At 47.1% G+C, this 14,733-nt stretch overlaps 1 protein-coding gene across 1 annotated transcript in view; it reads right to left on the minus strand.

Annotated features, from left to right (window-relative positions):
* KCNH4 (potassium voltage-gated channel subfamily H member 4) overlaps window positions 1-14,733 on the minus strand; it is a 305,039-nt gene that overhangs the window by 69,761 nt on the left and 220,545 nt on the right. The window contains exon 10 of the mRNA XM_029572244.1: window positions 9,629-9,878. Coding sequence (XP_029428104.1) covers window positions 9,629-9,878 — 250 coding nt within the window. The remainder of the gene's footprint in view (window positions 1-9,628; window positions 9,879-14,733) is intronic.

Consider the following 14,733-nt stretch of genomic DNA (forward strand, 5'->3'; position numbering starts at 1 on the left):
AGATTACCCAGTGGAGTTCGGAGTGTTTCCAATCCTGCCTCCAAGTGAAAAGATTCCAACGGATTCCGCTGGCCCACACCGTACCGGTATTACCGGCTCCGTATGCTGACTTTCAGGATGTTTTTTCCAAGGAAAAAGCGGAATTGTTACCGCAACACCGACCTTTTGACTGTGCAATAGAATTGCTGCCGGGTACTACTCCCCCTCGGGGACGAGTTTATCCCTTGTCTCAGCCAGAGACCCGGGCCATGTCCGAATATATCACTGAGAATCTGGCTAAAGGCTTCATACGCCCTTCCAAGTCCCCCGCCGGAGCAGGTTTCCTTTTTTGTTGCCAAAAAAGACGGAGGCTTGCGGCCTTGCATTGATTACCGTGGGCTCAATGCTATCACCAAGAAGAACCGGTACCCGCTTCCTCTCATTCCGGAGTTGTTGGACAGACTCCAAGGAGCCCAAGTCTTCACGAAATTGGATCTCCGCGGCGCTTATAATCTGGTTCGAATCCGTCCCGGGGACGAATGGAAGACGGCGTTCAACACCCGGGACGGCCATTATGAATATCTAGTAATGCCGTTTGGACTGTGCAACGCTCCCGCTGTTTTTCAGCACTTAATGAATGAGATTCTGCGTGACTTATTGCATTCCTGCGTGATCGTCTATTTGGATGACGTTCTCATACACTCCCCGGATCTTGCCTCCCATCGGCAACATGTGAGACAAGTACTCCAGATCTTACGAGACCACCATTTGTATGCCAAGTTCGAAAAATGTCTCTTTGAACAAGAGTCGTTACCCTTCCTCGGGTTTATAGTGTCTTCTACAGGTTTCCGGATGGACCCCAGCAAGGTAACCGCCATCAGGAAGTGGCCCCGACCTGAGGGGTTGAAAGCATTACAACGCTTTTTGGGGTTTGCTAACTTCTATAGACACTTTATTCCTCAGTACTCCCGCTTGGTGGCTCCTTTAACCGCACTAACTCGGAAAGGGGCAAACACTCGCTTCTGGCCCGAGGGAGCTTGTGAGGCTTTCGAACTATTAAAGGAGGCGTTCCTCCAGGACACCTGTTTACGCCACCCAGATCCAACACGGCCATTCTTTGTTGAGGTCGATGCCTCTAACATTGCTGTGGGAGCGGTCCTCTCACAAATCTCTAACTCCGGACATCTCCTACCCTGCTCCTATTTTTCTAAGAAGTTCTCCTCTGCCGAGTGCAATTACGGTATTGGGGATAAGGAGTTGCTAGCGGTCAAACTCGCGCTGGAGGAATGGAGACAGTGGTTGGAGGGCTCCCTCCATCCAGTTACAATTTATACAGATCACAAGAATCTGGAATTCCTTAACCAGGCCCAACGTCTCAATCCTTGACAAGCACGATGGTCCCTTTTCTTTAACCGTTTTAATTTCATTCTGAAGTACCGACCCGCGTTGAAGAATATACAGGCTGACGCACTCTCCCGTTATGAACTTCAGGAGGAGAAGGAAGACCTCCCACAACACATCATAGATCCCGCTAAAATCCAGATAGCTAGCACCACAGTTTCCGCTCTTGGACGAGTGGTGGTTTCCTACAAAGACCGCAGAAGGGTGTTAGCTTGGGCCCATGACTCGCTTTCAGGGGGTCACGCCGGCAGGGAGAGGACGCTCGACCTGCTTAGCCGCTATTATTGGTGGCCTCGAATGCGACAAGATGTCCGAGTATATGTTGACTCATGCCCAGTTTGTGCCCGGCAAAAACCGCCTAGTGGTCGGCCCTGGGGCCTCCTGCAGCCGCTGCCTATTCCCGCGGAACCATGGTCCCACATAGCCACGGACTTTGTAGTGGATCTGCCCCCCTCGGAAGGCAATACGGTGATTTGGGTAACTGTAGACCGTTTTTCCAAGATGATTCGCCTGGTACCCTTGCCGAAGCTGCCCTCTGCACCTGAACTCGCACTCCTCTTCACTACCCACGTCTTCCGGGCTCACGGTCTACCACAGAGTATTGTATCGGATCGAGGGCCACAGTTCACGGCTCGTTTTTGGCGTGCCCTTTGCAGGAAATTTGGGGTCCAATTAAACTTATCCACAGCCTTTCACCCCCAGACTAATGGTCAGACAGAGCGCACGAACCGCACTCTTAAAGCCTTCCTTCGCAGTTTTATCTCCGAAAAAGGAAGTAACTGGACTTCTCTCCTGCCTTGGGCAGAATTCGCCTACAACAACCATACCCATGCTGCCACTGGACAAACCCCTTTCCAGATTGTGTATGGACGTCACCCAAGGCCTCCTTTGCCGCTTCCAATTTCCATTCCATCACCTGCTGCCTTAACCACAGCACGGCAAGTACATCATCTCTGGAAGAGGATTCAACTCAAACTGACCACCGCAGCAAAAAGGTCCCAGCAGTATACCAACCGTCATCGACGACCAGCGCCAGTTTTTCTGCCAGGTACCAAGGTGTGGTTAAGCACTCGGAACCTCCAACTACCTAACCGCTCTCGTAAGTTGGCCCCTCGATACTGCGGGCCTTTTCAGGTTGCGGAGCGTATTGGTACCGTTTCCTACAGACTTCGCCTTCCGTCTTCACTTCGCATCCACAACGTGTTCCACGTATCTTTGCTGAAACCGGTGGTACTGTCCCGGTACCATCATCCTTCCACAGATGCGCTATCCTCCCCTACATCTTCAGAGACTACTTATCAGGTTCGAGAAGTCCTGGACGTTCGCTTCCATGCCCGTCGCTGGGAATACCTACTGGCATGGGAGGGGTGTGGCTCCGAAGAAGACTCTTGGGAGCCAGCTCGGAACATCTTGGACAAATCGTTGCTCACTCAATTTCATCTGGACCATCCTGGGAAACCTGGCCCTCGGCGGAGGGGGCGTAAGAAGGGGGGTACTGTTGCGGTCTCGGTCGCCACGCTGGCGCCCGAGGCCTTACCTTCCTCCCGCGTCCCGGGGAGCTGCCGCGTTCCGCGGTCTCAGGACCCCGGCCGCCGCTTTCCGCCGCCGTTTGACTCTCCGCGGGCCTGCAGGGCCTCCGGGCGCCATGCGCCGACTCTCACGCTGCCGCTGGCGTGCCCCCACGGCCAGTCCCGCCCCCAGGCGCGCACGCGCGACTGTCCCCCGCTTTTAAAGGGACCAGCGCGGGAAAACCCGGCTCCTCCCTTCTCTGACGTCAGACGCTGCAGGGCTATTTAAGCCCTGCAGTCCCTTCCCTTCTTTGCCTTGCAACGAGGTTCACTACTTCCTGTAGTTCTCAGTTGCGTTCCTGGATTACCTGTTACCTGCCTGACTCTGCTCGCCTGACTCCGTTTTGCCTGCTGCTTGCCTTGACCTCGGATTGCCTGACTTCGCCTGCCTGCTGCCTGCCTTGACCTCGGATTGCCTGACTTCGCCTGCCTGCTACCTGCCTAGACTCCGGTTCGTAGTTTCGACCTGCTTGTCTTCAGCCTGCCTTGACCTCGGCCCGTGATCCCGTCTTCTGCTTGCTCGCTGCCTGCCCAGACTCCAGACCGGACTCCACTCCTGGGTTTCTTCGTTCTCACCTAAGTCCCAGCGGTCCGGGTCCCTACGGGCTTCTCCTGGGGGGATCTCGGACTTCCAGGGCGAAGTCTCCTAAGTCCTAGCAACCCGGGCTCTCACAGCTCCTCTGGAGGAGTCTCGGGTTTCCAGGTGAAGACCCTCTTGCCTAGTGGGAGTTCTGCCTACCGACTGTTCCCTCGGTCCGGTCGGCCCAAGGATCCACATCCGGGTTTTCGCCAGCACAACACCTCTGCCCGACATGATATGTTTTGGTAAGCCATGCAGGGAGAAGATGTGAAGAGTTGTGCAAGTCAGGTGCAGAAAGAAGACCCAGTCAATGGGATGAAATGTGCCATCTTGGAGAAATGGTCAATAAGAGTGAGGGAAGTCCACCATAAAATCCCTGGACAAGTGGGTCCAGGGTTTCCTGGGGACTGGCAATGGCTGTAATAGCCCCTAGGGTTGGACATGCAAGGCATTTTGACGAGTGCAGGTAGGGCACATGTTGACATAGGTCTCATATCCTGCTTCATTTGGAGCCAGCAGTAGTGAAGTAGAAGCAATTCGAGAGTTCGTGCCCGTCCAGGGTGTCCTGCTATATAGGAGTCATTGGCCCATTTCAACACACTTTCACGCAATCTGGATGACATTACCATCTTCCCTGGTGGGCCATGGCCAGGAGTATCTTAGCGAGATTGATGTTATGTTAGAAGCTTCCAGGAAATCCTTGGTCTGAAAAGAGTGGGAGAGAGTATCTGCTCGTTGATTTTTGGATGCAGGGTGGTTTTGCAACTCAAAATTGAAATGGGCAAAGAACAGGGACCAGTGGGACTGTCTAGGGTTGACCTGCTGAGCTTGATGTAGATATTCATTGTTCTTGTGGTCTGTGTGTATGGTATTGTGATTTGAGCCCCCTCAAATAGATGGCACCATTCTTCTAGGGCTAACTTGACTGCCAATAGCTCCTGGTCTCCAATACTCGCTTAGCCAAGGAAAATCTCTTAGAAAAGAAGAAACACAGAACTATTTTGGCTGAAGTCAGCCCCTACCCCAAGGATAGAGGCATCTACATCCAGAATGAAGGGCCATGTGGGGTCCGGGTGACACAGACAGGGTCTTTGGGAAAAGGTATCTTTAGTCTTTGAAAAGCCTCCGCAGCTTCTGGCTGCTAACCCTTAGTGTTGGTGCCCTTGCACGTAAGGTGGTAAGTGGGGCTGCCAAGGAGGAGTAACCAGGGATAAACTTGCAGCAATAATTTGCAAACCCTTATCAACTTTGTAAGGCTAGGAGTCCCACTGGACGGGGCCACTCCAGGATGGCTTTTACCTTGGCTGGGTCCACTTGAAATCCATCTCAGGAGACTATATACCTGAGGAAGGGGACTTCCTCTTGATTGAAAAGACACTTCTCCAGTTTGGCATAGAGGTTTTTTCCCCCGGAGGTGCTGAAGAATGGTCCGAACATCTCTACAATGAGAGCTTAGGGTCTGGGAAAAGATCAGTATGTTCTCTAGATATATGAACACATAGGTATACAGTAGAACATGGAAGATTTTGGTGACCATTTTCTGAAAGATCACAGGGACACTACAAAGCCCAAAGGGCATTTCCAGATACTCGTAGCACCCATTGTGGGTGTTAAAAGCGTTCTTCCATTCATCCCCAAGATTGTACATGCCCCGTGTTATGGGTTTGTGGGTACGTGGACCTTTGGCCCGAGGTGCGAGTTGTAACAGCCCATGGGGAGAAGCCCCACAGGTCCGCACCATCGGGAGGCGAGGTACTGGCACAGCAGGGAACTCTGGGCACAGTGGTGGAGAGGCCCCCAGGGACCAGGAGGTAACCCGTAGAGTGACAGACAGTTGGTAGTTCCTGGAGTGAGAACCGGAAAAGAGGTGTCAGGCGGACTGCAGAGCACGTAGCAACGTCTCAGGAACACAAGGCTGGAGTTGTGGACTCATATGGAACTTATTGCCAAATCGGCTAGCTGGGGGCAAAGGTGGAGCTTAAGTACAGGAGTCCGATGACATCATCAATCAGGGACACCTCCCAAGGTTCTCGCCGAAGAGGCTTCAAAGGCGGGGCCTGTGATGCGCACTCGCACCTAAGAAGGCCCGACATTGAAGTAGGAAGTAGCGGCGTCCATGCCGCCATAAGGAGTCCCGAGGAACACGGCGGTGTAGGCAGGCCCGCGCTCCGAGCATACCTGGGGAGGGCAGGAGAGCGGTGCAAGAAACGAGTACTTGCGGTCGCAGCCGTCTGTGACCGACGGGCATAACATCCCAGAAGACCAGTTTTGTGAATATTTTGGGGCTCTGCAGGCAATCAAAGAGCTCGGTTTTTAAAGGCAGGGATATCTATCCTTAGTAATCATATTCAGACCTTGGTAATCTTTACATGGTCTGAGAGATTCATCTTTCTTGGCGATGAAAAATAAACCAGCTTCTGCTGGGTAAGAGGAGGGCTGGATTAACCTACAGACTGGATTTTCTTGAATATAGGATGACATGGCTTGTGTCTCAGGTGGAGAAATAGCGTAGACCCAGCCCCGTGGGGGCATAGCTCTGGGAACGAGCTCTATGCCCCAGTCATATGTGCAATGAAGCAGCAAGGTCTTGGCTCTCTTCTTTGAGAAGACATCTTTATACTCCGTATATTGAGGTGAGAGTCCCGGAAGAGTGGAAACCATGGTCACCGGGAAAGGCAGTCCCACAGATACCAAACAGGAGCCTATACATCCACACCCCCAGCAGCTGAGTTCCAAGGTAGACCAATAAAAGTGATGGTGATGTTGTTGGAACTAAGAAAGGCCTATTATGATGGGGTTATTCAGTCTGAGAATAACATGAAAGCTATTTTTCTCCTTGTGCAAGAGACCGATGTGTAAGGTTAGAGGCACAGTGGTCCAGGTAATTTGTCCCGGGAGTGGATCCCCATAGACCAAGGATAATACAAGTGGAGGTGATGTCTGGATAGTGGGTATTTGCAGTTGACTGACCATTTCCTGCAGAATGAGCTTTTCCCTGGAGCAGGAGTCCATGAAGGCTTGGGTAAAGAAACACATTGGGCCTAGTTCCAGTGTAACTGGCAAGAGGAGTTGGGGAGCAGGAATAGTAAGACTTAGAGTCATCTCCCCGAACAACTCTAGGTGTTTTTGTTTCCCGACCTCTTGGGACAGTGAGCCAGGAGACGACTCCAAGGCACGCAGTAGAGACAGAGACCCTGTTACCTGCATTGGATCCTTTCTTCTGGGGCTAAGTGGCAGCGGCCCAATTGCATTGGTTCCTTTGGAGGAGGAGTGGCAGGTGGTATGGCAGTAGCAGGTGAGGGCAGTCGTTGGAAGTGAGGTGCCAATGAGACACTTTTGCATGCCGGACAGGTTTCCCAGACTCTTTCTTGCAAACATCATTCTTTCTTGCCGGTTAGGGCAATGAGGGCCTCCAGTGAGGTGGGGAGCTCTCGGGCAGTGAGCTCATCCTTCATCTTCTCTGAGAAGTCTTCCAGGAAGATGGCAACCAGGTTGTCCACCCACCAGTTTAGTTCAGAGGCCAGGGTTCTGAACTCTACAGCGTACTTGCCTAGGGTTCGGGAGCCCTGGTGAAGATGGAGTAGATCAGAAGCCATCGTAACTGCTCAACCTGGCTCCTCAAAGACAGACAAAATTGTTCCATGACCTGCTGGAGGTCAAGTAGGGTAGGGTCCCCATATTCCTGAGGGGGGAAGCCCAGGCCAGCGCTGCTTCATCTGGAAGAGAAATAATATAGGTTGTCTTGGCTTGATCATCAGGAAACAGAGGAGTCTGCAGTTGGAAGTGCATTCTGCACTGGTTAAGAAACCCCCAAAACCACTTGGGATCCCTGGCATATCAGGCTAACTGGACGCTGGAGGAAGTGGTGGTACTAGTACAGGTGGAGGCAGTGTGGCATGTGCAGTCAGAGCGCCCAGGTGGATAGAGAGGCGATCCATAGCTGTGCAAGGAGCTCCATGGCACCCTTTTGATCCTGTAGCCTGCGAGGTATCCCCGGGATGGCTTGGAGGGAGGTCAAGTCTGCCGAGTCCATGGCCTCAACAAGCTATTATGTCTGTGGAACCTTGGACTGGGGTGAGATTGGCTCTACCTGCAGGCAGGATCCCCTGCAGGTTCTCACCCCAAGCAGGTGGACCCAGGCAAAGCAGAGACCAGACAGGAGCTTCACCCCTACCAGCCCATGTTTCCCTCAGGTTGAGCCTTTGGTGCTGGGGCCAGCAGGACTTAGGCGAGAGTCGACTGACGACAACTGGAACAGGTGAGCAGATGAAGGCTGAAACTGACTGAGCAGGCGAAAGCTGAAGCAGGCTGAACAGACAAAGGCTGAGGCTGGCACCCAAATACAGGACAAAAGAGGACCTGTTGCTGAGGCAGTGAGGGAAAGGCAGGGCTAGGTGTGCAATGTCATCCAGAGGCGCCGTGGGGCTTTTCCCACCATGGGCACTTTAAGTCTGCCAGGGTTTGGGGCGTGCCTAAGGAAGCATCAGAGGAGTGGAGGAGTGATGGCATGTGGCCGCACATCAGCGGCATCTTGCCATATGTCTGGGAGGCCGAGACTGGGATGAGTGAGCCGGCTTATGGGGCAGCCTGCAAGCCAAAAAATGCAACGTGTATATGGAGGTCATCCTACAGAAGTCATGTCCTTTGTTGGGGGGGAGGCCACTGTCTGCTCATTCATAAGCCGGAAAAGTTGCTTTGTTCAGTAAAGAAACCTCTCTCTGCCCGGCCCACTAAACCATGTGCTTGCCCACTTTTTAGAATTCACTGACTAGAGCCAGGATTAGAACCACTCCGTGCCTGTTTTTTTTTTCTATTTACGAGATTTTAGTGAATAGGCCCTTAATGTACTTCCTGTTGGCCATTTGAAAGAGAAAAAGCCATAATTTGGCTAAAAAAATCATATTGTCCAAAAACATTTTGCATATGGTATAAAAAGGAAGGAAGAAAAGGTGTGTGTGACAGATGATACAGCAGATGCTGTAAAAATGCTCGACACAGAGTACACATAGGCTCCTGTGTCACGAGGTCAGTCAGAGCTGGAGATCCTTTCCCATGGCTCCAAGAGGAGATACCTGCCCCTCAGGTTCAGGATGAGACAGGAATTGGTAGAGGCCAATTAGGCCGTGCTTCTTCCTAGCACCTGTGGAGGGAATTAATATTACTTCAATTGGTGGACTAAACCTCGTTCAATTCAATTCAATCTTTTCTTTTTTTTGGCCCAGCCGTTTTCTTTGGCTTCTTTTGGTATCCAGCTCAACCAGACCAGTATTTAGTAAGTTATAACAGCTATGAGCCTTCATTTGCAACTACCCATAGCTTTCTCACCCCTTGTTAACTCCTTCCCATCTATCCCAGCCTTTTCAACGATTCCCTTGATCAGAAGACACAGATTGCAGTTACCTCTGCAATTTGGTACATGCTTACCACTAGGTGTCACAATTGATTAATGGTTGAAACACTCTCAATCTCCAGTCTCATCCTCCCCCGAGTGGGGGATATAAACACCACCTCACCCCAGTGCATTTGTGACAAGGAGCAAGGGCTGAACTCAGAAACTGAATTAGAGTTGCCACCTCACCCAGATTAACACAAACAGTCTCATCCAGTCTTGGTTTTGCCCCACTGCACACGTGGAATTGTAATTCTTATTTCCTAAGAAAAGCAAGGAGTACATTTATTAGCATACAGTGGGACAAACCCAGAACTGAATCAACTAGACCGAGTTGATCTGGGTGAGGTGACAAACCCCTGCCCTCTCATGCCATCAAAACAATTCTTTAAATACAGTAATATGTAGCTCAGTGTTTCCCCTTCCTCTCCTAGAGGCACACCTAACCAGTCGCGGTTTCAGGATATTCTTAATGAATATGCATGAGAAAGATTTGCATACATTTCAGACTCGGGTTATGCAAATCTATCTTATGCATATTCATTGGAGCTATCCTGAAAACCTGACTAGCAAGGTATGCCTCCAGGTTAGGGAATACCGATTTAGCTGAAGGTCTAGCCAGTCAAATGCATGGACTCCTCTAGCCCTACTATCAGAAAAGAATATTTCTATAAATTAAAATGACAGAATAGACCTTGTAGTTTCTCTCACCCAAGATGGCCAGAACCATGCTGTTTTTCAGAACCTCAAGGGACCCCGAGCACACAAAGTAGTTAGCTTGCAGGGCATCTCCCTGCCGAAGAAGATATTCCCCTGGAGCGCAGAACGAGGTCTTGATGTGCAGAGAGAGCGCCCTCAGGCATCCACGACTTGCTGATTCAAACAGCGGCAACTGCAAGATATCCTTGTTCAGGTGCATTGCAATGTCAGCACGCAGCTCATCTGGGAAGTCTCTCAGCAGCTGTCAAGGGACAGATGTTAGCATTAGGGAAACGGGACATATATTATCAAACAAAATTAAAGAGCTCCAAACATTTTATAATGTGAAACCCAACAGTCTTATTCTTTTTATTTTTGTTTTTTTTATTTTTAACATTACATTTAAATAAAAAACATTGTGGAGGAAAAGGCTTCAGAGTTGATTCAGGCCAAAGCCTGAATAAAGCTCAATATTCTAATCATAGGTTAGAAAAACCTCCACATAAAGTTTATTTGTATGCAAAAGATCTTACATATGTTAATAGAAATGACACGACCAATGTTTCACGAATGAGCTCCATCGAGACTATTCCACAAAAAAAGAGGAATTAATGGACATAATAAAATTCACTCACTCTTATTAATTAATATGTACCCCCCCCCCCCTTTGATGAGGATTATGCTTGGAATGAGGAGTACCACATGAGAAATTATATTTACTAATATGATTTATTTTCGTTTTTTGTAGCCTGAGTGTGGGATGAGACAGAGTCCCGGTCACCTCGATACCACAATTCTGTGTCTGACCCAAACAACCTCTCACTTGTGACACCAGGAACCAGAAAAAATCAGCACTCCAGAATAAAATAGTAATTAACCCTTTACTATTATTGTGTAAATAGACCATAAATCCAACCAGAACATTAAATGGGAAAAGTACAGTAGTAAAGTATAATATAAACTTGCAGTTTTCTTATTTTAATTCAAGCAAAGCAAAAATAACACTGGGTATGGCCTGTTAGCTAGGGCAACCAACATACTCATAAGGATAGTAAAAACCCAAAAAATAAATAATAAAGACGGCTAATAGAGAAAGATTGGAGAGAAAAGCAGTGAAGTACACACTTTCAGAAATTGTCTTTATCCCTGAGTACTAAAAAAAAAAAGGGGGGGGGGGGGGGGGAGAACAGATCCACCCAATGTCATCAGTTTGTCAAGGGTGCACCTGTCCAAAAACTCAAAATTGTATGGAAAAAACCAATCAAAGAAATGAAGAAGTCCCTCTTGATGGTGGAGCTGGCTAGATGACAAACCAAACAGATGAGCCCTGCAATGTGTGGAAGGTCTCTCTCTCTCCTGGGGAGCTTCCCCAAATGGTTTACTTGGTACTAAACAGAAATCTGGCCTGGTTTCAGTCTCTTACAGAAAGACTACGGTCCACCAGTTTCTCTTTTCTAGCAAGGGTTTATGCTTGACTTTGGCTGAAAGGCTGAAACAATTAAGATGAGATATTGAATTTGTGACAAAAGGCAAGGAAATAAACCTTCTTCCTCCTCTAAGATACTCTCTGTGTAAAGTTCAAATTACTTATTATAGTGTCTTAGGAGGATAATCCAGCCATGTGCTCCTGGGTCTGGATATCTCTGGAAAGGAAGTTTCTCAGTCTCTCAGCTCCTGTTTCCTCTGTCCCTTGTTGGGACTTTACATGTAGTTCAGCTATGAAGCAAGAACAGCGGTCAGTCTCTCTATTTCCCCAGAACGCAGACTTCTGTCTCTTTTTCTTGATAATTAGCTCTTCAGGAGAAGAACTGATTTCAGGGCTGCCAGATGCACTCCTCTCTTCCTGGCCTTCTTTGCCCCCCTCAGACAGAGCCAGCCAAATTGCATTTTTTCTACCTTAAATAGTCTCCTAGCTTCCTTTGGCTTCTTCCTCTGCTGGCTATATAGTGCTGTTCTCTGGGCAAGCTAAATAGTTCAGCCCTTTTCCCAACTTGTTAACATTGTGAGTCCTGGATGTTGGTTCTTGCAGACATTTGTCATTCACAGGAGAATGCACAGGGGTTTTGATATATTTTTATATTCCTTTACCTTGGCTGCAGTCTCTGCAGGGTTGAAAACCCCTTTTTGACAGGTCCAAAATACATCACTCACATCCAGACACAGTTCGGTCCACATTATAAGGCTCCAACATGACAAGCTTGTGAGGGCAGGAGCCTGGATGAGAGTAGTTTGCTACATATATGTACTTACTCAGAAACAAACAGCAATATTTTATGTGGCTCTTCGAGTCTACAGCCATCTTTAATTTGCTATGCATGAACTGATGCATGGTGCTCAGACTTTAAATCTGATTTTCTGAATGAATGACATGCTCTTTAACCAATCAAGGTGATCATTGAACTAATTGCTAAAATACTATATTAAATGAGATAAAGGAATAACACTCATTTAAAAAAACTCATTATTTATAAAAGCGTCTCCCATTCAATATCAGAGTTGAGCCCATCAGGTTCAACAAATTTCAATACAAAAATCCATTTCTGTTCTAATCTATACAGTGAGCGATCACAGTTACCCCACATGGATTTAAAGAGATATGATCCAAAACAAAGCATTTCAGTGGTTCAAAATCATACTTATGTGCCAAACAATGACGCACTAATGGTGCTTGAAGCCTCTTGATCTTTAAGCAGTTTTGATATTCTGTCAATTTTATTAGAAAGGAGCGTTTGACAAGGGCATAAAATAAACAACGAAGATGGATGAACAAACACCTTAAGCTGTCTGGTGACCAAATACAAACCACAATGTCCACATCTAAAGTGACAGTGTGTCTTCTGTCCCGTGAAAATTTCACAGCGATGTTCTGTTCTTCTCCGGTAATGTTGATGGGCATAATTTCTCACCTAAGTTTCTTGTTCGAGAATATCCCATCTGAAACCTACACTTTTCGTAGTCTGGAAGCATGGATATCAAATTCCAGTGTGTATGGACACTCTCTACAATGTTTTTAGATACATAGGAGACTCTATAGAATATATATAGATTAGGCTCAACTCCGATAGTGAATATTCAAAAGGCATTTAGACGGATAACTTACAAGTTATCCATCTAAATGGCAAATTTGGTCATATTCAGCCTCTTATCCAGCTATAATTTAGCGAGATATGTCATCATCCGGCTATTATTTATCTGGATAAAAAAAGAGGAGTTCCAGGGTGTACCGGTGCATGGCAAAGTTATTCGGCTAACTAAGGTAAATTTCAGACACTGAGTGAAACTAGCTAGATAACTTTAGCCCTGCTTCAGAGCAGGCCGAAAATTAAGATCGGCTAACTTCCTACTTAACTGGATACCTTCAAAAAATATTAATTTATTTTTATTTATTTGTTGGTTTCTATATACCATTGTTTGGTGCGAGCCTTCACAATGGTTTACAGAAATAACAACTGATTACATAAACATAGCAAAACTGATTAAATAACTGATAACAATATGACTGATTAAGTAAACTGATTAAATAAACTGACTGAATTATGACAAAAACTTAGGGGGAACCGAGATTGGGAAGCAGGTCTTCTCAACAGTGTATAGAAAAACATCTGTTTACAACAAAACTAGAATACTGAATACATTATGACAGCAAATTAGGAGTGATATGGATTGAAGGTAGTGCAAAGGGATATGGGTAATTGTAGGTTTATCGAAACTGAAAGGGGAGTAATAAATAGCGGGAGAGAATTATAATCTAATGTAGTAGTCCAAGTTCATTGATGGGGGGATTAGGAGGTTGTGGATCTGTGCTAGTGGGGAGAGAATTATAATCTAGTGTAGTAGTCCGGTTAATTGATTGGGGGGGGTGGGATTGGGAGGATGTGGATCTGTGCTAGTAGAGATTTATTTTACCCTATGCCATTTCTAGAAGTTTGCTCGAAGAACCGGGTTTTTAGGAGTTTTCTAAATAGTTTTCTGTTGCTCTGCTTTCGTAAGTTTTCTGGTAGGGTGTTCCATAGGCTCTGTCCCATACTGAGGTAAGTCTGGCAGAAGTGACTGTGGGTATTGCTAGTAGTGCTTTATTAGTTGATCTTGTGTTGTGCTGTGGGGTGTATATTTGGATTACAGAGTTTAGCCAGTTGATTTCTTTTCCATAAATTGACTTGTGTATTATGGATAGAACTTTGAACTTGATCCTTTTTTCGATGGGAAGCCAGTGAAGGGCTTTTAAGATAGGTGTGATATGCTCTGATTTTCTATGGCCGGTAAGAATTCTTGCAGCTGCGTTCTGCAGTATCTGGAGTGGTCATGTGGTTGATTTAGGAAGGCCCAATAGAAGTGAGTTACAGTAATCAAAGCTCGTGAAGATCAAAGATTGTAGAATGGTTCTGAAATCTTGAGGATTTAGGAGGGGTTTTAGGTGTTTTAGTGTTAGAAGCTTGTTGAAACCTTCTTTTATCTTCATGGCAATGTGTTTTTTGAAATTTAGTTCTGGATCAATCCAGAACCCAGTTAAGAAGCAATGTGAAGCAAAACAACAGCAAAATGAAAAGGAGACTGTGGCCCGATTTTCTCTTCCTCCCTCCCTCAATTTACACTGAAGCCCTATCAGGCTCTATTTGTGTATCTGCTAAACTTTGCTTTTATTCAGTAAACTCTATTTTTCTGTTTGGAATACAACACTTGGCATGTGGACTGTTGATTTTGAGACCTACAGTCCGGTTTATTTACAGCCCTACAAGTATATCCTGTCTTCATCACGGAATCCATTTCCCAACCCTACAACAAGTGGGCCAGTGCTCCCAGGGACTGGAAGTGTGACCCCCTTGTTAAGGGGGGGTGTGTTTGTGGATGTGAGTGTGTGCATTTGTGTGTGGTTGGGTCTGAGTGTGTGCGTGTGTGGGGAGGATTATATAAAAACTGCCTGGCATGCTGCAGGATTGTAGACACTCTATAACCATATAACTGTACACCATGTAAACAGCTAACATTTTGCTTCATGAGATCCTTCATCAGGATGCTATCACTTTTTTTTTTTTTTTTTTTTTTAACTTGCAAAGCCAAGGCATATAGCATTTTGTGAACCAAATGTTTCCTGGGTTTTATTAATGAAGGCATGTGGG

The sequence above is a fragment of the Rhinatrema bivittatum genome, chromosome 12 (assembly GCF_901001135.1).
Source record: "Rhinatrema bivittatum chromosome 12, aRhiBiv1.1, whole genome shotgun sequence".
In the NCBI taxonomy this organism is placed as follows: Eukaryota; Metazoa; Chordata; class Amphibia; order Gymnophiona; family Rhinatrematidae; genus Rhinatrema; species Rhinatrema bivittatum.